At 37.3% G+C, this 24,074-nt stretch overlaps 1 protein-coding gene across 1 annotated transcript; it reads left to right on the top strand.

Annotated features, from left to right (window-relative positions):
- Window positions 1–3,527: 3,527 nt before the first annotated feature.
- LOC117296011 lies at window positions 3,528–23,420 on the top strand. The gene is made up of 2 exons (XM_033778847.1): window positions 3,528–4,682; window positions 21,796–23,420. Exons 1-2 carry the CDS (start codon window positions 4,296–4,298, stop codon window positions 21,904–21,906), a joined length of 498 nt encoding a protein of 165 aa, XP_033634738.1. The 5' UTR covers window positions 3,528–4,295; the 3' UTR covers window positions 21,907–23,420.
- Window positions 23,421–24,074: the final 654 nt, after the last annotated feature.

The raw sequence follows: 24,074 nt of genomic DNA, 5'->3' as shown, positions 1-24,074 counted from the left end.
TTTGAAATGTAGCAAGCATGTGTTTGTAACCTACACAATTTAGAGGGAGAATATACCCTGGGTAATTACCATAAAAATCTACTTGGTTAAGAAGCAATGCAGGTTTTGATAATGTGTTACATGTTTCGAAACAATTCCCTTCAAAGGAATGTCACATGTGGGGGATTCAAAAACATTTCTATCTAAGAAAGGTTTCATGCATGAATTGTTTCTCAGATTTTGTATTATTCCAATAAATAATTTTTCTTCCAACATGGACATAACCGTTCTAGTTTGAAAAAATGTTCATGTATAAAAAATGCTTCCACCTTTAAAATGGTCTGGGTACTGTTGTAGGACACAAAACACAATGTCCACAGTTCTACATTAACATCACACAATTTGACAATAATGATGGTAGAAATTTTCCCTTAAAAGATTAGGCCTACTGTAGTTTTTGAAAAATGAGTAAGTCACAAAAATTAATTTTGTCTCTAAATGAAATTTACATAGGTTAGTTTTATTGTATATTAATCTACATTTTTATAGAATTAAAACAATTTAACAGTTCAAAAACTAAATGTGTACTTTGACTTAAAAGGGTGTACATGAGGTATGTAAGATTGAAAGTACAACTGTTTACAGATATACACATACCTAACATGATTTAAAGATGATCATTGTAGAAACAATTTCCTAAAAATATTTTTGACTGAAATGCTATGAAACCCACCCTTGTTTCTGCACGTTTCGCCGTGTCATGACATGTGTTTAAAATAAATCTGTTATTCTCGATATCGAGAATTGATAATTGTTTTAATGTTTTTCTCAAAAAGTAAAGCATTTCATGGAATATTATTTCAAGGGAAGCCTTTCACCGTTACCTTCTGTAAACCCCGTAAGTTATTTGTAAATCTGTGAGCTTTTAATTTTTGTTCTGTTCAGAAAGTTTCCAATGGCTTTAACCTTCTGATGGCCCACTGGTACTGCAGCAAAGTTAGTTTGTTAAAATAATTAAAAGATTTATTTATTTAGAAAATAGTTTATCCCTTTAAAACCCACCTTATATTTGTTAACTTAAAATGCAGGGTTTGTACAATTATTTGCTTAGAAATGTATGACAGTTGACGATAGTTTTTGCCTTTCCCCAAGTTTTTGAGACGATTTAGTTATTTTATTTTGGGTTTAAAACTTGAAAATTTGACAGATCAACGATTCATGGTGCTACTGTAAAATTAGACATTTAAAAAAAACCTTCCTCCACAGTTCATTGTATTCAATATCAAATCGTGTTTAAAAGTTGTTTTCATTCCTTATAGCACTGGACACCATTGGTAGTTACTCAAAATAATTTTTAGCATAAAACCTTTCTTGGTGACGTGTAATGTGGAGAGGTTGATGGTATAAAACATTGTGAAAAACGGCTCCCTCTGAAGTGCCATAGTTTTCCAGACAGAAGTAATTTTCCACGAATTTGATTTTGAGACTTCAGATTTAGAACTTGAGGTCTCGAAATCAACCATCTGAATGCACACAACTTCGTGTTACAAGGGTGTTTTTTTCTTTCATTATTATCTCGCAAGTTCGATGACCGATTGAGCTCAAATTTTCACAGGTTTGTTATTTTATGCATATGTTGAGATACACCAACTGTGAAGGCTTGTCTTTGACAATTACCAATAGTGTCCACTGCCTATAAAGGAAACCAACAATTAAGTTCTGCCTTCCACAGAAGTAAACACCATTCAATGCTTTTGAGTGTAAGTTCTACTTAAAACCTACCCCTAAGAACAGAGGGCTTCCAAGTAACCAAATTTAATTTCCTAAATGTGCTCTAAATTTCCTAACGTTTCTGTCGTAGAACTTTGTTATGACACTTACAAGTTCCCCAAAATGCTTTAAGTTAAAGGCAACTATAGTGAAATATATATTATTTTGTATAAAATTATAGGGGATTATAGTTATTGCTTTTCAGCCACCGAAATGGACAAGTGATGAGATGATTGTAAAATGTAGAAATAATTGTTTTCCAAGAAGTGTTAATTTTCCCCTAACTATGTGCCTCTGATTAAAATGAGTTTTATTCAAGAAACAAAAGTATAAGGTTAAAAAAATTTCATGTTGACTTTTTCAATGATATTATGCAGTTTATAACAAATCCAACTGTAATATTTTATAAATAATTTGTTTTAGTTAAAATGAACTTGTCTTCCTATAGATTTAATGATACTTTATAGTATATAGTAGACCATCAGTATAGTTTTAAGATAATGTATAGTTTAGTTTCCACTGAATATATATAAACACATAGATTTGTATTAATCATTATAGTTTTGTAGATAAAAATACAAGATATTTTAAATAAATATAATAGTTACACACATGTACATGTTATTCTTCTGTTCATTGGTCTCTAAAAGTGTGTTGGTGTTTGTGTTTCTCACAATGCATTATGCAAAGGAAGGGTTCGAATCCTACCCAAAGTTTGGTTGTGAATTTAATTACCCTTCCTAGGATTTGTGAAAATGTAACACAGTGCCCATCATCACACATTGGTGTAGGGTTAAATTTGTTTACTGCAACTGAAACAAATTAAACAGTTTTCAGAGTACAACATTACTTAAATTTATTGTGATCTTATTTTATGAAAATTGAATTGTTATCAACAATTATAGTCAACAGAACTATTATAATAATTCTTTGAGCTGTTTGAACCCCACGGAGCAACAAAACACCAAGCTGCCAATGGGCAAGAAAACATATTTATGATAAATTTATTATTAAAACAGTTCAGCAATGAAACAATTTTCCCAACCCATTGAATTGCCCTACTCAATCAAAAACCCAATGATTTTGTACACTGCCCTCTATTGGTCCATTTTGTGAATAGCTGAAACACTCTGATAAAGAAAACTTCTTCCTTGCTAAGTTTCATAAAGCACGTCAAGGTCCTTTTGATTGGTAAGTATTTTGCTACAGATTTTTACCATATAAAGGACACAAAAGGATTCGTTCTTGTATTTTTTATTCTTACCAATGTTTATAAAATTGGCAAAATAATAACTTTATCCTTGCCAACAATACAAAGCTTCAAACAATTATATAATGTTGAATTTAGAAGATGACATTTTAAAAATGAGGTGTCTAATTGTGCGGGGAAAAGTTAAGTAGAGCCGATAAATTTGTATTTGTTTAGTGCATAGAGTTTGTGGTATGTTTCAGAGACAGGAACAACCACTTTAACTGGTGCCTGGGAGAACGCACTTAGTTTTAGGGTGGCTTGGATTTATCTTTAAGCCGTGTCCAAATTAGCGGCTACATCTACGGCTACGGCTAGCTTTCTGGGTCGTCGGGCGTTAGAGTATAGGACGTCTTTGACAACACATTTAGCAACAGCCGTAGCCATAGCTGTAGCCACAAATCTGGATACGGCCCATAGTATATGCTGGCTACGGCTGGTGAGAACGTCTAGCGGACTGTGTCATTTTGGTACAGGGGTGTTCCTTACATAGTGCGTGTGTTACATTACTGTGTTTACGCACACACTGCATGCACTGTGCGACTAACTGTTGGTGGTGCTGACTGTGTGTAGTAGTTGTGTTGTGTTTCGATTTGTAGGTAGACAGGCAGTCATTTTCATACATGCAGCTCTATAAATCGAGGTGAGAATACCACGATCTCAGGTTAGTGATTCACGGCAATATTATTCATTCCAGCAGTTTTCCATCGCTTCATAATTTAACCACTTGTTGGGATATTCAACGAACATCCATCAGTAGTTTCTTTGTGGAGTCCGCAAATGCAAGAGTGGATTGACACCAACGACCTCCGCCGTACAATGCGCCCTGTGTACCGTTGAATGTTTGGCCGCGTAAACACCACGGCACTCCGAGATTGACACGTACACCGGTGTCAAGGTTTCAAACACAAAGTCTCTACACTGACAGTACTCGCATGTAAAAACCACTTGTTTGTGACATGTGCTGATGTGTGGGTCTGGCCTTGATTAACGTTGATGAAGGGTTGGGCTGTTGAAGCAATTTATAACTACATGAACTAAATAAATCCATCCTGCATACCATCCACGCCCTGTCCAAGAAAAAGCTGGACGAGCAAATTAAGGTTAGTCATTTTACAGCAGCATAGAAATTAACAGACCACATTATTTTTATGGATTGTGAATGTCACCTCTAATCTACCCTTTACCTTTACTGAATTGAGGTAGTTCGTTTTGTGCAAAGTTCTCTGCAAATGGTCTGACTTTTTTTGGAAATTAAAGCCACTACACTCACTAGTGTTGGTGAAATCAATTGTTGATGTATATCACCATAACAACGACACCGCCATCCCAAGCTGAAATAATGACGACCTCCGGCCCACCCACCCTCGAGGCCTTGGAGCGTTCTATGGAGCAATCGGGTCTTATCCTCACCAAGAAGAACATTGCAGAGGAAGAGTCCTTCGTCGTTGAGCTCCATGAAGTCTTCAACGTGGGTTACCTGACCCTACACCCCTTGCTCGCTCTCCCAGTGAGTTGGGCTGCAGCGAAGCTACACCCAGCACCCAACAGACCTCTGAACACTGACCTGTTTGACGAACCGGATGAAGTGCTTGATATTGCTGCTGTTTTGGCTTTCCCCAAGGCAGTGGAGAAACTGCAGATTCCCGCTCAGTTGGAAGTGTTCAGATGCAGTAGAATATCGGTAAGATTTTACAAAAACATCAGGACAAATTTCCGGATTCTGCCACCACTCATTCGTTATGAAATAAATTAGTATATACTCAAATGAGATATTCTGTTTGGTTAAAACAAGTGAAAAGTGGTGGCAGGATACGGAAATTGTTACAAATATTGTCACAATCAGCGTTCTTCTAACATGGGTCCTCTTGCCAAATTGACTATCCTCTGGTTAAAAACACCCGAGGATAGTCAAAATTCACTCCAGCAAGTGGTCCAGCTAGCTGGTCCAGACATGAAAAACATCCTATTTTTTGAAGTATGGACAAGTGAAAAAGCTAGGGGCTAGTGAAATGACAAGTTAGCTACTGGTTTTGCTTGCTAGTACTCAATGGAAAAGGTAAGGAAAAGATCTGAAATGATGTAAACATTCAAAGGACAATTATGTGTTTCTTTAATGATTTTCCATAAACTATACAAGGCCTTTATCTGTAGGATGTCTTATCTTTCTTTTCAAAAAGTCTGGCTATAAATTGCACAATTTAACCATAGTGTTTTAACCTTGTAGAAGTTTATAATAGGCCTATAGTAAATAGTAGTGTAACATTTTTTGTGAAGTACCACACAATCAAGTGTTGCACACTGCATGTGATACTATGGCCTACAGTACAGTGAACATCTTTTTATATGATAAAAATTCCTATTCAAAAACACACAAATAAAAAATATGCTTGAGAAAATCATCCTCACTTGTTCACAGCATGTCCTATCATCAAAGCATGGATACTTTCTATCTACCCCATGATGATATTAAACTCTCACTTGCCACGCCCCTCACCCCAAATCACCCCATTCTACCCAACCTCACACCACTGACAGCCCCCCCCCCCCAAATGACCAGACATTTTGTGCATACATTGTGTTCCTTGCTGCTTGAAGAGGTACAGCATGGAGGAAGGCATTACAGGGACTTTCAGCAGAAAGATGCCTGAATTGAAGTGGGCGTGGCATGAATTGAAGTGGGCGTAATTAAATCACATTCAACAAATATCCAACATGGCCAGTGCATTTCATTAATTACATTATTGACTGAGTGACTACATGGAAGTTGGCCAGTCTGTTTAATTGCTTCAGGGAGTTCTACTGATCTTTTTTCTTTAGTTTGAATTTTTTCTTTCATCTATTACATTAAACAATTCAACAGGGCTGAATTTCATAGAGCTGCTTTTTTAAAACTGAAAATATTGCTTAAGAATTTTCTGCTTAGCAGAAATAAGCAGGATACCATTTACAAATTGTACCAGCAGTTTGGCTGGTAACCTCTTGTTGGGTAAGCACAATTTTGTTATAATCAGCAGCTACTTTTCTGTGCTACTTTCTGTTTAATTATTCCAGCTCTGTAAGATTGGGCCCAGGTCTGAACTTGGCTCTTGATGGGGGAAACAGTAATCTGCTCTGGTAACGGGCACTTGGTAACTACTTTTGTTAAGGACAATTTAAATTGTATTGTAATTTTGCAAAGGGCACCACAGCAAAAGCACATGGCACCCCAGCATCAGTGGTTTATTTCAAGACCTGATCAGCAGCATTACTACTCAACCAATCAGCCATTTAACCAGATGCACTGCATAGTGTAAGCATGGAGTAGAATTAAGCTACTGTCATATGGGATAGATACTATGAATGGAGTAAACAAATTATTATCAATAACCAATTGGACTATTCATAATAACATGGTTCATTAATAATTCACTTCCCCTCTTAACAAATCACTGAATACACAAAAACTTACAGTTATTTAAGTTCCTTCCAACAACTGTACATCTTTACAAAATGTATGTAAGCCCAACACCCCAGAATGGAATTCCAACCATTGTTATCTTTACAATAGTTTAAATCCAATCCATAGCTATCTGGTCAAGAGCTGCATTGTCAATAAGAACAATCAATGAATGACCCTATTGACCTCAAGTCTTTCTTAAAAAGTGCAGTGCAAGCATGGCACTAATCAGGTTGTTTGTAAGCAGATTTCATTGGAGTGTTAGAGTTTGTGGATTTATAGTGGTGGGTGGGGGATTTTTCTTTCTGTCCGTAGCTTTTTCTAAGGTCAGATACCTTTGATTTCAATAGTAAATTGTACACAACCTCACCCGAGTCTTTCTAGAGTATTCAGTGCGAGTATGGCTCTAATCAGGTAGTTTGTCAGCAGATTTCATTGGAGTGTCAGAGTTTGTGGATTTACAGTGGTGGGTGGGGGATTTTTCTTTCTGTTCATAGTAAGCTTGGGCGATATCGATTTATTTTATTCACGATATATCGCCGACAATATATTGCGATATTCGATATAATCGCGATTAATGAAATTTGACATCATCAGTCTTCAAACTCCAAGTGAAAGTTGTAGAAGAGACAGTCATAGCTTAAGAGAGGTGTTCTAATGACCTATTCTTCTGGTTTTACTCCAAACCTATGGGGTGCAAGATGTCTCAGCTAGCAAATACATCGCGATATTTAATCGATATTGCGATATATCGCGATTATCGATAATTCGATTAAAACCAAATCCATCCGATATCGAAATCGTTTCCAAATTAATATCGCGATATTCGATAATATCGTGATATCGCCCAAGCTTAGTCCGTAGCTTTATCTAAGGTCAGATACCTTGGATTTCCATTTGTAAATTGTACACAACCTCACCTGAGTCTTTCTAAAAGTATACAGTGCGAGTATGGCTCTAATCAGGTTGTTTGTCAGCAGATTTCATAGAAGTGTTTGAGTTTGTGGACTTATATTAAGTGGTGGGTGGGGGATTTTTCTTTCTGTCCGTAGCTTTTTCTAAGGTCATATCTCTTTGATTTCCATAGTAAATTGTACACAACAGTAAATTGTTGACCTCACCCGAGTCTTTCTAAGTACAGTGCAAGCATGGCTCTAATCAGGTAGTTTGTAAAGCAGATTCCATGGGAGTGTTTGAGTTTGTGGATTTATAAAGTGGTGGGTGGGGGATTTCTTTTTCTGTCCGGAGCTTTTTCTAAGGTCAGATACCTTTGATTTCCATAGTAAATTGTATTAGTTTTAAGAGACTCACTGTAAACCCGTCATACTCAACAGACTTCTGAAGAAGAAAGGTTGTTGTGGAAGACTGACCAGAGTATTTGTGGTGAAATCTTGTTGTTTAAAAGGTTTCGTGTGGAGAGTGTTGACCCATGGAGGAAGAACATTTTCCTCCCAGTCCTCAGCTGTTTGTCCTCCATGTTTGAATAGGATCACTGGCTTAGAAATTCTCTGCCCCAACTCCATTCAAATTGGTGGCACACACCCTTGACTTAAAGGCAGTGGACACTATTGGTAATTACTCAAAATATTTATTAGCATAAAACCTTTCTTGGTGACGAGTAATGGGGAGAGGTTCATGGTATAAAACATTGTGAAGAACGGCTCCCTCTGAAGTGCCATAGTTTTCCACAAATTTTATTTCGAGACCTCAGATTTAGAACTTGAGGTCTCAAAATCAACCATCTAAACGCACACAACTTTGTGTGACAAGGATGGTTTTTCTTTCATTATTATCTCGCAAGTTTGATGACCGATTGTGCTCAAATTTTCACAGGTTTGTTATTTTATGCATATGTTGAGATACACCAACTGTGAAGACTAGTCTTTGACAGTTACCAATAGTGTCCACTGCCTTTAAAGGGATGGATGATATTTGTGTATTTTCTATCTGCTGAACATTTCATGAATCATGATGATCATGTGTTTGAGTGCATATGCGCTCAATATAGTTCCATCCACCAATTCTAATTTGTAGTTCTTGATGAGAGGTCAAGAAAAGAGCTCATAAGTTTATAAAATAATTATTTTTGATTAGTATTTCCTTTATCATGATTATATAATTCTTCATAGTGGGGTGGCAAAATTTGCAAAAAAAATGAGTAAGGTGGTCACTAAAGGTAGCGAGACATGCTGCCTCACATTGGGATGAGCAGGCAAAGCCCTGCTGTACACCCTACACCATCCATAAAATTCACTTCAGTATAAAACAGTAACTATATAAAAATCTTCATGGATCAGTTTACAGTGACCAGGCCTAAAACGGCCGGCCCCTCTTACCAAACACAACTGTAAATCCTAGATATGCTAATCTCTTTAAAATGATCCCCATGGTATGTGGATTAGGTTTTCAGTAAGTCCCTGATTGCTTGGGTTTTTCCTTCCACTTCTACATGTAAAACTTAAACTTCCTGCCTTGTCTTCTCTCCATGGTTTCTTAAGCTATAGGTTGCTTATTCCGGGATTCCTTGGAATCACAACCGTAATAATAAATGGAATTAGACTATGAAATGAAACTAAAGTGAGTACTCACTACTTACTACCCATAATCCAAAAATAGTTTAAATTTAATGGTATAGACCCCACATTTCTAGAAAACCACCCTTACAAAATGTTCTACCACCCCTTTAAGATTTCCATCCAGCACTTTCATGCTTTCTGAATATCCTGCTCATTGTGACGCCCCTTGGAAGGCAAAGTCCTTTCAGTCACCGGGCGGATTTACCTTCTTACAATTCTAGACGGTCCACGAACAGTCCACGAACCACCCTGTTTGTGCCAGCAAGGCCCTGGGCATTTAACTGCATTAAAGGATAACTGGATGTTGGAAGGTTTTTACTATTTGATCTGAAAGGGGAGGGCGCAATGTCAATACTCAAAGGGTCACTGTCATCAGAACTATCCCACGGTTAAATCCATTTTTCCCCGATGAGGATATCAATGTCCCTAATCAGGAAACCTTTTGGATCAAAACTACCCCAATCAGGATATACCTCTACCAAGATTGGAACCTTCTTCTCCCAATGAGGAATCAAGTCCTTGAGAGTTTGACACCCTGTAACAGTTACAGTAACATACACCAGGCCTGAACTAGTTGCCCCCTGGACGTTGCCTTGGTGCCCTTGAAATACTGACAGTAGAAGTTAACATTTTTCTCATAGGGTGCCCTTTATCAAGGAGAAAATGCCTTGGTGCCCTTTCCCTTTCAAAAACGAAGCATACAGGCCTGCATACACAGCTAAAAATTATCAGACAGACAGTATGGTGTTTTCAACCAAACACAGTTACTGTCCTTCCCCTCCCCACCAGCCAGCCACCCTCCTGGCCTCTCTCCTCCCACCCACAACTCAATTCAATATTTCCCCCACCAGGATGTTTGATTCATTTGGAGAAACTAGATGGGTAGCCTACATGTACACTTTGTATGTGACTATCAATTGATGTTCTTGTACCAGTGCATTTAGCACATTGTGTAATAGGCCTAAGGAATTTAGTACTTAAAATATTGTATTATTATTTAGACTACCAATCTACATGGGAAAATTGTTATCAATGTCTATTATGTTAATAATCTAATGTTTTATCTACATGCACATTTTTAGCTTATCAGAGCTCTGTGTTTCTTCAAGTTTGGTTTTATCCAAATTTGAAATTTAACAGTACAAAGTCTTGTTAAGGTGGAGGGGGGGGGTACAAACTGCAGTTGAATATATTTTAACTGTAGTTTTGCATTCCGGGACAATGGCTAAATACAATATTTAAAAGAATAAAATATTTCTGTTTGGCCTACCAAAAAAAGAAACAATTTTGTTGTGAATTGAATCTGACTTTTAATACAATAAGTTAACTAGCAGTTAAACAGATTATGTGGCTACAACATTGTACACAAGGCCATTTCTTTCACACACGTCTGAAATTACCTAGTCAATGACAGCGTCAAATCCATATTCCTGTATTCCTTTCCTATGGTGTAATCGTTCAATACAGTCATGGTCAAAGTTCAAGATTGCATATCATGATCAATTAAGTAATGTTTGTTAAAGGTTTATCACTGGTTTTCGGAAGAGTAAATTGTTTATCGTCCTCTAGTTTAAATAAGCATCCCATATTAATAGTATTAATAATAACATATATTAAAATCATTGCGGTACCTGCTGCTAACATAAATAGAGTTAGTTCAAGTTCCTCATTATCAACTAAGTATTGATTGTTAAAGATTTATCTGTGGTTTTAGGAGTAAAGAATAAATTCATTCCCATTCTATGTGTCAATAAGGGAATCAATGTGTGGTGAAGAGGTTTTCAACTAGTGGTTTAAACCCGCGCCGAGGCCTGGACTTGATAATTTTACCGAGACAAAGTCGAGGTAAATTAACAAGAATCAGTAGCAAGCCATATGTAACAAATGAAAATTTGAATGTAAAACCTGTTTTTATCAAGGCAGAAATGTCATGCTAAGCAAATTTTTGTGCTTAGCAGCTCTATGAATGGGCCCAGTTTGTCTGCATGGGTAGTAACCTTCGCAATCAAACTGAACGCTTGTCACGATGGGCAGGATGAGGAGATGGATTATGAAATGTAGCATTTGAAACCAAAGACTGAAGGGAGAAGCTTGTGCTGGCGGCTGTTTAGTCACAAGATCTGCAGTCATTGATGATCTGATGTGTGTCCTGTCCAGGTCCTCTCAGCCCCTCAGGTATAACTCTGGGCAAACTGATATCTTTTAACAGTTGAAATGTTTCCATCAAATTAGTTGAGAGCCTAGAACAGGTGAAGGTGTGAACTGCTGTTAAAAAAAAAAAAAACATTAATTTTATCCAGCATTTTTAGATTTTGAAAAAAATTGCTCTTGTATCGAAAACAGTTGGCATTTTAAACTCTCTGGAATGATTAAACTCTCCAACCACAATTTTACACCTAATAGCTGCTTTACGTCCTTCTGTCATCCAGGCATAATACGAATGCCTGAGATGTAATACATCCATGGAGGTGGAACCTCCATGATACAACATAACAAAGGCTGTACATGTGATAATTACTTCGATAGAAAAAATAGCAATATCGTACCAACAACGAAAATCCTCTCATAAATAATTCTGCACGACATTCGCTGCGTTACCAATTACTTGTATTCCCCTAACCTTAACCTAAATACATCCAGCCTAGGAAATTGATATTCAACTGTATCACGGCCTTGAGGTACTAATATTAATTTGTATGTCATTCCATGCATCTTGAGTACTTGGTACACTTAATCAATGTTACATCAAGGTCTTCTGTATGTATACCTACTTGAAACATTATGTAAATATCCCCCTTGTAATCATGGATACATTCTACACATTCACTAAGTGGATAGAAGAAATGGCCAAACTCAAATTACTCAAGCTCAATTAGCATTTGAGAGGGAGGCGGTGCAACAGTGGTTTCTGTTTGAAGTGTTTATGTATGTTGTTAGGTTTTTATCTTATTTTTGAGAAACACTTGACCAGGGCCCAATTTCTTGTTCTTGACCTCAGCAATCTATGTGTTATTCTTATGCAAGTGCAGAGTTCTAAGTTGAGCAGATTCAAGAAATTGGGCGCTGTTCTCACAAAAAAATTGTTTTTTTTAAGGACTAAGTTAATGGGGTAAATTAATTGTACAGGGAAATTAAAACAATGAAATTCTGGGGTGAACTTTGAAAAGTGACTGTTGCAGGATTTGAACCTGCAACCTCTGGTGTTATACTATTGCTCAACCAAGGCAGCCACCTTGTTCTATGTTGATTTTCTTTCTGTTTTGTCTTTGTCTCTACCGGAAAAAAATTACGACTGATATTAAATTCCCACGCAGACATTGAATTTAAATACTTATTGGAAAAACTCCTATTTTCTCTGCCAAATGAGCATCCATACTAGACAATAATTTCCCATGGGTAAGGATTTTGCACAAAAAAAAACAAATCTTGATTGGAATTGATGTGCGCAGTTCAAAAAGTAAGAAAGGAAAGAAAAAACGGAACAGTGCAAACCTTTACTTAAGTTCACCTGTGCAAGCAAATCAGATGCATGGACTTTCAAATCAGGGTCCAGCTTACAGTATATCCCTCGGATGCCAGATCTAATAAAGTCATCGTCGTCAGTAGACAGGGGGTTTGAATTTCACGGTAAGCACTCTGGCAAAATTGGATGCCTATATCTATTGCCACGTTGCCCTCTTGTAATTTTCCTAGATAATTTTGATTTTTCTAATGGAAGTGGCCTTTATAATACTGTAGGAAGTATTGCAACTCTCTTGCATGAGTAGATCTTGGGAGTGTAGGCATGCAGTTAAATTGATTTGTGCACTGGGTAATTATTTTGATTTTGTGTGGATGAATTTACTATGATGATAATTTGAGTAAACAAGTTTTCTTTTGCTTTAGTGAGTCTTTATATGGAGGATAAATATTGACAATGTCTAGAATTTATAGGTAAAATCATGAAGGAAGAAAAGAACAAACATTGGTTTTGTTTCAGGTCTGATATTCATGTCTTGGGCTTTAGCAATCTGTAAAGTAGCCCACCAGGCTAGTGAACTGTGCATTTTTACTTGCCCCGTGGAGTTTTAGTAGTCTTTCTGATGTGTAATTGGTATTAGCAATCACAGCCACATAAACGAGCAAATGAAGTTACATTCACACACTCAAAATAAAATTTTAAAGAATGTGTTGTATACAGTGCTTGTTTCTTCAAACTCTACTTCTAGGAGTGCACTTTAAATGGCTCAACCAAAAGATGTTGAGGCTGATGAAATAATTTTCTGATTTAGAGGGTGCACGAGGACTTCCAATAGCTTAGATATCTCTTTCTTTCAGAGCAGAATATTCAATAAATATTTGGTATTCAGGAAAAGGAAACCAACATAACTAAAGGTGGTGTAATCTACAAGTTTATCTCTTCCTGTTAATTTTTCATGAAATCCTCTTCAGCAGGAAACACAGTTTGCCAAAGATTGCACCAAAATACTGAATTCACAGAACTTCCTGTATGATATAACCCTCGACCAAACCAAAGTTTTTGTTTGACACAAGGCCTGAAATTATACGGAGGCCATGGCCTCTGTTGCCCGCTGGTCTTGGCCTTGGTGCCCCTTCAGAAGTTTCCCACTTCATGATTTTCGAATGGAGGTGCCCTCAGAAAAATGAAACATGGCCTTGCCCTCTCAAAGATGACATTCCATCCCGGTGACACCTGCCATACCCTCAGAAGTTTCTGGAACTTTAATTGAAATCACGACACAACAAAGTAAAGTTTCCAAGCACGTATCACAACCTTTATCATGTTGACGTTAAGCAAATAAATTTGTCTGCGCGAGATCCCCTTGATTTGTGTACGTGACCTATTTATGCTGCAGGCAGCATTGACAATATTTACGTCACACCCCAGGCTGTACCTGTAGCCTGTAGCCTCAATACTCTTTGGTTATTTGTACAGCTTTAGAGAAAATCCTGCATTTATGTGGATATTTTGTTATCCACCTTTGTCCTAGATGTAGATTTGCACACAATTGGTTTTTACTCTGACTTGGGAACTTGTGGTATTTATGTATATTGAGCATTTTCAAAATTGGCTGGTTACAAGTTCTCCATAACTATAAAGTATTGTGACATTATTGATCCATTTCTCAACATTTATAGTACTGAAATGTACCTTTTTGAATAATAATTTTCAAAAAAGTTATCTTGGGTATTTTTAAAATTTATTAGGTATTTACATTTTTTGTTAATCAACAAAGAGCAAAATTATTAGTTATGCTCATTTAAACCTTTCAAAACTGCCATGTCTCCGACAAGATCAGACAAACTCGTAAAGCGTCGTACTCATTCACTGTGATAGAAAAGCCATTGGGTGTAGTTATTAATGATGCATGTAGCGTGTTATTTTTCCGCAACTTGACCAAGACAGACAGCATGACCGCTGCTAACATCTACAGAGTACACGCTACGCCCAGACGCCGTAACGTTGACAATAATGATCGCATGCTTGATTGGAATCTGGATAGGGACACTCAAACGTGTAGTGACATAATGCCATCTTTGATCAAAGCAGTCGATGCAAATTTTAGAATATGGACATTCATCTTGGGTAGATTTTCTGTTAACTTGGTATGAGCTGGACAAGGTGTAATGAAATATAACTGCTGCATTTATGAGCCTTGTCAAATACCATTTTAAGAGAAGGGGGTAGTATGTGTGTAGTTCTGCTTACCAACCTAAAGGACCTGCGTCATGTAGGCCTATGGAGTCTTTCTGGGGCGTTTTATAATATAAAAAAACATGTGGAAAAGAATTCCTTTTTTGTATACTATCCAAATTATAGCTTTTTATCGACACGTTTTTTGGGGTGTGTGTTATGGTTGTGCTGTCAACAGAATATTGTAGGCCTATTTAATGATTTTTTACAAAATACAATAGTCAGTGGATAAGATTATTATACGAGGCCTACATAATATATAAATGTACGGCTTTATTCAGCCATAGCTCCACCTAGCTCCAGGTACAAAACCTCTACATGCGCTTATTCATACTGACCTTGAGGCTGAGGTCAAAGTTCATAGTTATGTGGCAGGTACCCTTCGGGAGGGAGCGACTTAGTCTCCGCAATCACACATGTGTCAAAATGTTGTTTATGCTTTTCCTATTTCAATTCACACTTTTTAAAGGGAAGGTATACAACTGGTAATGACTCTTAAAATAAATGGCAATAAAACACTGTTGTTTAGAGGCCTGCAGTAGCTTTTGATAAGCATTTTGAGAAACATTTCACATTGAAGTAACGTGGTTATGCAAAAAAATATCATTTCCCCCCCCCCCCCCAAAAAAAAAAAAAAAAAATGAAATTAAGAAGTGTGTATTCCTATTAGGAATTATTCTTCCTGTGTGGCCATTGTTTACTCTGGATTTTCGGTGATATCTCATTAACACACCACCTTTTGGAACGAAATTAAACAATCAACTAGTTCAAAAAATGTCAAAGGTAACTTTGCCTTTAACTAAGTTTGTAACCTTCTCAAACCCATTGGAGGTCAAATCAAGGTGTAACAGTCAATCAGGATTACAAAGTGAACAAAAGAACCCGTTAGAAAAAACCAGAAATTTTTTTAGGGCTGAAGTTGCTCTAAATCATACAGTTTGGATCTAACAATATTGTGCCAGGGGAAATTTAAGACATAATTCTGGTAGCCGTTTAAACACTTCTCGGTGGTTTCTTTGTAATACCTTCAAAAGCATTTACTGTAGAGAAAAAGAAGATGACATGTTTAGTTTGCGATGTGGGAGGAAAACTCAAAAAAGGGGGAAAGCATCACCATAAGGTAGGGATAGAAAAACTGATCTTTATGCAAAGCTTGAACGGGGTTCCACATTTTTGAAAAAAGAAAGATTTTCAGTAGGTAAGAAAGACAATCTATTTTAGGAATTTTAACAAAATATTTACACACACCAACAAAATATTAGTGAGCAACAAGCAAGACGGATATAACTGGATAAAATATTAAAATATATTATCTCGTTGTCGGGCTTATATTCATGCAGCCAGTCGGGCAGGAAACTTTTCAAATTATTTACAATATTGTTCAGAGTTGGCAGATTTGGATACAGTCTGACATTTAGGTACTGATGCCTCTTGTAAATTATAATCGCAGTTAGTATACTCGTTTGGAAACCAAAATTGGATTTGTCCCGCCCCCCTTTAACAAAATAATCAACACAAAATCAAGTTAACTCCGCATTTAAACGTCAAATGTTAATTTGAAGTACAGTAGCCATAGTCGCGGTGGTCCAGGATTTATTTTTAACACAGATGTTGTCACGAGGCGATAAACGGATCAATATTTCTCTCATTGCTTTATTATTGGATCTACTCCCCGCTTGACAATTTTGACTCTCCTCAAAGCTTTCCTCAATGGCCTTTTCATACACTGTGGATTCATCCCACAAAAAGGAAAGAGAAACGGGAGAATTCACAGCAGCTGCTGCACTTGAATTGGGCAATAATATTACATCTGTGATTTCAGCCATGCATAAACTCTAAAAAGTCCCACGAGTCATCCGCATTGTAAAGGGTTGTTGATTTTTTCAATATTTGGATTGAGGTAATTATAAACTCAAAGAGAGATTCAGTGGAGGGGAAAGGCTTACTTTGACGAGCGGTGGATGTGGGAATTAGGAAGGGTTGACAGAGATTATTATAATTAGTTACTTTTAATACAGTCAAAATTAAGCAAGCAATTTATATTCTGGAATAATTTTATCAGGAGTGTGGAGACAGCATCAACACTGGTGGTTCTGGTTATGAGTTGTGATGGTTTTGAGTTGGGTGGTTCTGTTTTCGATATGATTCTTAGTTGTGGTGGTTCTGGTTCTGAGTTGGGTGGTTCTGTGTTGATTCTGGTGCTGAGTTGGGTGGTTCTGTGTTGATTCTGGTTCTGAGTTGGGTGGTTCTGTGTTGGTTCTGGTTCTGAGTTGGGTGGTTCTGTGTTGATTCTGGTGCTGAGTTGGGTGGTTCTGTGTTGATTCTGGTTCTGAGTTGGGTGGTTCTGTGTTGGTTCTGGTTCTGAGTTGGGTGGTTCTGTGTTGATTCTGGTGCTGAGTTGGGTGGTTCTGTGTTGATTCTGGTGCTGAGTTGGGTGGTTCTGTGTTGATTCTGGTTCTGAGTTGGGTGGTTCTGTGTTGATTCTGGTTCTAAGTTGTGGTGGTTCTGTGTTGATTCTGGTTCTGAGTTGGGTGGTTCTGTGTTGATTCTGGTTCTGAGTTGGGTGGTTCTGTGTTGATTCTGGTTCTAAGTTGTGGTGGTTCTGGTGATTCGCATAAGGGGGACAAATTTAATGAGTGGGAAAAAGGAGCGATTGCACTGTTAATAATGAAGTTCAGGAGTTAACAATGTGTAGTATTTGGATATTAGCATGTCAGGAATCTGTAGTATCAGAAGTATATAACGCTGTTTTTTTCTCGTGGAAAATATTACTAAAAAAGGTTTGCATAACTCAAACATTCAGAGTATTTCTGGGAGTTAATTTTGAAGATGTATTACTTGCCATGTCTGCTGTCAGCGTTTTGCTGTTTGACATGTTCCATCAATCTGTCCAGTGCGCTGTGGTTTAATCATGGAGCAAAGGAGCAGTGGTGTTATGGATGCCAAGACATATGAGATGGCCCTGGGCCTGATCTTAGAGAAGACACTGAATTCAGATTTGTCAGTACCGTCTTGGCGACGAAGATGGAGAACATTCAAGGTGAACCAAAGCGTCAAGTCGGGATTTCACCAAACTCATCTGATTAAAACTTCTCACGCTTTTTCATCATTTCAAAGCTCATTATAAAATAATAATAATAATAATGGACACTTAATAAAGCGCCGGTATTCGCCGCAAGCGGCGCTCATGGCGCTACTCTACAAAGGAACAACAAGCACTGAAAGTAGCAAACAACAAAATAAGAAAATAAACTTAATGAAAAGCTTCTCTATGAAAATGAGTTTTTAAACTGTTCTTGAATGTGTTGAGTGATTTGGAGAGTTTACAGTGTCCGGGAGGGAGTTCCAAAGCTTTGGTGCTGCGCTTTGAAAACTTCTCTCCCCCCATACATGTTTAGTTGTTTTTTCCTTGAGGAGTTTGTGTTTTGTAGACCGTAAGCCACGATGTCCTGGGGTGTATATCTGCACAAGATCACTTAAATATGCTGGGGCATCACCTTGCAAATCTTGAAAATAATGAGGCACAGTTTATATTTAACCCTTTGTTGGATGGGGAGCCAGTGCAAGCCGGCTAGCACTGGTGTGATGTGTTCCGTTTTCTTGGTGTGAGTGATCATCCTTGCTGCAATATTCTGTAATCGTTGAAGGCGAGAGAGTTGCGTATTGTTAATTCCGTATAAGAGCGAGTTGCATCTGAACTTAAGCATAATTCCAAGTCGTGTCCGAAAATTAAACGACATTGGCTACAGCAGTGTCCAACGGCCACAGTGGCAATAGGCTTTTTCTGAGCCCAATTTCATAGCGATGCAAAAAGTTGCACAAATTATGCTTACCAGTGTAAGGTAACTACATGTACCATTTCACATGTACTGGCAAAGGGTAATTAGCAAATTAACATAACCAATAAAACATTTAACATGATGTATGCTGTCACAGAAAAATGCAAATGCCTGGATGTGTTATGAATATTCATTCCTTTCCTTCAGAGATACTGCATAAATTAAAGTTATTTTTAACTTTGTGTAATTATTCATGAAAGGCTTGGTAGCAGGACCCAATTGGCCATGGTTGTGGTTAGCCATGGTAAATGCGCAAGTATTCATATAGATTGATTGGTGCTGGATTTGTTTTGTTTTATAATAAATTAGTACCAATGCAAGAAGCTGTCATCCACGCATTATTTATTGTCGTTTGAATTTAGGAAGCGGATCGGTTAACCCTTTGTTCTGATAATTTTATATGCAAAGGTGTTTTTCTTGTCATGAAATAGTGAGACAATGGCTGGTAAAACATTGCGTCAGTGCCGTGGTGTAATTCTCAGCAGCCCTTACAGCTTGTCTATAGCTGTACAGCTGTTACATTCAGCCTCCGGCAACTCGCATGTAATTGAACCAAACAGAATGACATGAAGTTTGTTTTCACTTGTGGCCACTTTGGGGACTGTCTACTGTACTTTGCACTTTTTTAACGCTGCATATATTTGTTTAAAGGTAGGTAATACATAAATACTAAACTTAACAAAATTGTGGCCGTGATCATTTACTTGTTAAAAATTGGCACTGCAGCTGTTAATAGTAAAACAATATTTTGAGAAATGATTTTCTTAAAAGAAAATTTAATTTGGATAATGTTTTCACCCGAAAAAATTTGAATCTGAAAATGTATTTATCCATGAATTGTTAATCAGATTTCTGAGGTTTTACTGAAAATTTGAGTTTCCGTGGTGTTTATTTGTGAATGGCAACTGTGGAGAGGGGATAAATCTATTGATGCTGGTAAAATACTGAAATATAAAATGATAATCTAGTACCTCTCATCTCTCGCATAACAAATGACTGCGCCGAACCAAGGCCATTGTCATCAGCCTTCTGTTGCAGCAGCTAAATATGAACTAATTAGGCATCACTCATACACACAAAAATTGCATCCTAAACTGGTCTTACCTGGTTGGACACTGCATTGCATGAACCCCTTTGTTTTTAACGTTAATTTACAACTGAATTTATTTTGTACTTTTACACCTGACTTTTACAAAGACCAAAACTTATATTTTAACTCTTTCTAAACACGAAATGTTGAGAGATGATGTTTCAGAATTAAGAAACATGAAGGATTTTTTTTTTTTTCACATAATGTATATTGCTTGATCAGACCGAAGCAGAACAGGGCATATAAAAATTGAGGTCAAACATGACTTTTTCAAAATCAAAAACAGAGCTACATTTTTCATCGGATGGGATTGCATGCAATCATGAGACAGTCCTTTTGCAGACTTTTAGGTAGCTTCTCCCATTGACATGTTTGGCACCAGGGTTTTCCAAAGCAGCTAAACCCAAAGAAGGTCTTCACATTTGAACTGTAGAAGAACATTTGTACTGACATTTTGATTTGTAGCAAAATGTTAAAATATCAACAATTTATTTAACTGAGATGTACCCGGTACTTGTACTTTACCTCTAGAGTCATTCGAGAGTGGCTTACTCCTTCAACAAAAGGACTCGGCAACAACAACAAAAATTGCTCTAAAAATCGACCCCCACTCAACTCTCCACACAGGTTTTTTCTCTTCTGATTTTCTATTACCTCCAAACCAAGCAGAGGTGAATTTATGGGGGGAAAAAAGCAATCACCGCCCTAGACGGAATGTCAGGTTGGCTAATTCACCAACACCTCCATACCACCTGGTGGCTAGCCACGCCATCCCAGTTTTTTCTCCCGCTCCTTTGAGATTCCAAATAATACACATATTGCATTATATTGACAGTCTGAATATGGATCACACTCTGTATTTCAAAAAAGGCCTATGGTAATTTATGAGCCTCTGTGCACCTGTCTGTATACATGGAGTCAACCCAATAAATCAACAAAAGCTTTCCCTTGGTTTTTCTTCTTGTGAGAAAAAAAAGACATTTATTAGATGCTTGGAGGAGGTTGGGGTCTTGAATTAAAGAGAACAACCTTTTTTCTTTTATTCTGTACAAATATCGCAGGGCTCGAAATTAACACTGGACTGCAGGCCTGTGTGACAGGAGAGTCTGTGTCCTTTTGACTGCCATAGAAAACCAGTGTTAAATGTTTCAATATCCGAGCCAGTTGCACCTCTATGTTACAGTACCAAAGTTGCACATCTGCAGATATAACATTTCTAAATGATAATCATCCAAACCAAATATATAATTTGGCAGACAGGTGTCGACTATTAAAATCGTATTATGAGGTCTTGGTTGAATGGTGTAATATTAACATGCAGAGAGGGGTTCATGTGCTAATTCTAATTCTCTATGGGTGTTTGTCCCCGTTCTCCTATACTTGAACTGCGAATTGAATTTCACAGGTTCGTGTCAATTGTAATCTTTAACCCATAGGTGGAATTCTTTGTGTTGAGTTCAGACTGACACAGACAACTTGACAATATTTAACAGAGTAGTCATTTCATCGCAGTGGGTTTGTGGGTTACAATCCGAGACGCCAGCTGGAGCTGTGAAGTGGGTTACCAACTATAACTGGTTGTCTGCTTCTCTTTATCTGTCATATGCAGGCTGACTGAACCACTGCCAGTCAGAATCTAGTCTTTAAACACTGGGTTGGTAGTATCAAAAAAAGGGCACGTCTTCAGTCTAAAGTTTTTTTCCCAAACACAAAACTTTCAGACCCAATTTCACAAAGCTTGCCAGCACCACCAATTTACTAAACACATACAAAAGTTGCGCAGCAGAAACTTGTTTGTAACCAGCCAAAATGCAACCAAGATTACGATGTTTCCACTGGTGCTGCATTAATTTTCTTTTTTGCTTAGCAAAGAAATGTGCTGAGCAGTATTTCCTGCTGAAGAGCTTTATGATTTGGTCCTGGACTGACTGTCCACAGTAGCAACATGGAGACTGTATATTACCCTGGTGTTCCTTGAAATGTTCCTGAAGAAATACACGATTCTAGCATTTCAGTCCCTACCTGATTGCTTGTGTTTTACCGTGAATACTTCTCTTCAGGTTTTTTCTAAAACTGAACTTTCCTAGCTTGAAAAGATTGCATTTTTAGATAAAATGTAAAAATCTCATATTTGTATGTGCTTTTCATGTATTTTCAGCTTCCACCAAAGAAAGAGGGCGGATCCACAGAAGATGCACTCCTCATCTACTCGTACAAAAGTCAGGAAAACAACAATGAAACAGCAATCAATGATGCAGACCAGCAGTAGATGGAGCTACACAAGTAGACATTAGAGCAATTCAGATGAGCCAGTTCAGTCAAGATTTTTTCAAGATTTTGTCAATATCCATCTTGTATCATTGTAAGGGCATGCTTATGTATTATGCATGTAGTTTAGTTCATGTAGAATGGTACAGTATGAAGTTTGTTCTGAAGAAACACATTTACACAAGGTTTGCAATGTTTTTCTCTTCATCCATTTGTGAGAAATCACTGTTTTTACCAATAAACTAAATTTACAGTTATCTAAAAAGTTGCATTCTACTTGCTCTAGCATAATGCAGCATTCTCTCGAAGACGATCAAAACGTTGAGTCGTTAACCATCGGTTATTTTCAGAACCAAAACTTTTTACATGGCGTTACCGCAAACCTCTCTTAGTTATTCTTCCAAGTACCATGCAAAGTTTAAAATCCTACTCACAATGAAGAAGGTATTTGCCGATTTATTTCTACATTGTACAAACCTACCTGAACACTGCCTTGGATATTAATAAAAAACAATGTCAAAAGCAATCCACCACAATATAATTTGATGGTGCATTAGCAAAAAAGTGCATTTTTAAATGAAAAATAAAAACCTTTTGTAAATAAGTAGAAACGGCAACTATTTTTAAAAGAGATGTTTGAGAAACAATACAAAGCTGTGCAAACTTTAAATGTTTTGTTGTTTAGGAAGCAATTGGGAGGAAAGGACAGATAACATTTAGTTCAAAGTTATTAATGAAAGCATGAACAGGAAACTGCATTAGGTTGTCGTTTACAAGATCTTGAGAATCTTGTCTAGATGTCAAGTTTACTCATGACTGAGGCAGTGCACATACTTTGCGGACATACCTTCCTTCAAAGACCAGGGCTCAATTTATAATTTGCAAGAAATGACAATGGTACAAGTCACAGCAATGGTAACTGTATGGTATTTTTGGCTGGTAAACCTACATATTTTTTATAAGCATAGGTTGTTGTGCTTAGGTATTTTTTGGTGCGTACGGGCTTAATGAAATTGTGCCCATCTAGAGTTTCCCTAAGCACAAAAAGTAGCTAAGCACAACAACATCATACTTACCTGAATATGGTTACTAGCCACACAAATATCTCTCGTGTACAATTTGCGACCGGTATCCTATCCTGCCCACTCCTGCTTAGCAGACAATTGTCAAGCAATATTTTCTATGAAAGTTGGTCCAGTTGGTGTACAGTTATCGTTCAGGATTTTGACCCAGACATTTTACCTTGAGCCTAGCCCCTGGAAGTGATTTGCTCCACCCTTATTTCACCCACACCCAGCAGCTCCTGTAAATGGTACCATCAAGTGATTTCTGTTAAAGGGAAAGTATGTTTGGTAATTACTCTGGAAATCAATAGCTTTAAAAAAGTTTCTTGGTTAGATCTACAGCGGCTGTTGATTATATAAAGTGGGTTGAGAATAATCTCACTTTGAAGTAACGTGGATAAAGGCAGTGGACACTATTGGTAATTACTCAAGATAATTATTAGCATAAAACCTTTTTTGGTGGCGAGTAATGGGGAGAGGTTGATGGTATAAAACATTGTAATTTTCCATGAATTTGATTTCGAGACCTCAGATTTAGAACTTGAGGTCTCGAAATCAACCATCTAAACGCGCACAACTTCCCGTGACAGGGTGTTTTTTTCTTTCATTATTATCTCGCAATTCGATGACCGATTGAGCTCAAATTTTCACAGGTTTGTTATTTTATGCATATGTTGAGATACACCAACTGTGAAGGCTAGTCTTTGACAATTACCAATAGTGTCCACTGCCTTTAAGGAAAAATATATAGGTTTATGCCCCAAAATTTGAGTCAGAGAAGCTTTACTGACAGTAAATTCTCTCAGATTGTTCTTTGCATTTGTGGATTATTCTTCCTGCTCCAGCTTCTAAGGTGATATCTCAAAAAACGCAGCCACCTTTTGAAATGAGCTTTTCACAGGTTAGATTCATTATCCAAGAGATAAAAACAATCAAACAGTTCCAAAAACCAAAGAAATACTTTCCCTTTAAAAACTGTACATACCATAGGTTTAGTTGAGTGACCTTTTATGTATTTCTAACTTCAGTAAAGAATGTGAAATGGCTAGTGTATGTAACTATTATGCACTGTTAAATGGTAGACAAGTTCTCTTATTTCAGCCTA

The sequence above is a fragment of the Asterias rubens genome, chromosome 10 (assembly GCF_902459465.1).
Source record: "Asterias rubens chromosome 10, eAstRub1.3, whole genome shotgun sequence".
In the NCBI taxonomy this organism is placed as follows: Eukaryota; Metazoa; Echinodermata; class Asteroidea; order Forcipulatida; family Asteriidae; genus Asterias; species Asterias rubens.
Note: the sequence above shows the minus strand (reverse complement) of the source record. Positions and strands in the feature narration are given on the sequence as shown.

Coding starts and splice junctions, on each gene's coding strand:
- LOC117296011 (XM_033778847.1), top strand. CDS start 4,296: ATGTATATCACCATAACAACGACACCGCCATCCCAAGCTGAAATAATG. Junction 4,683..21,795: donor TCAGATGCAGTAGAATATCG/GTAAGATTTTAC, acceptor ATGTATTTTCAG/CTTCCACCAAAGAAAGAGGG.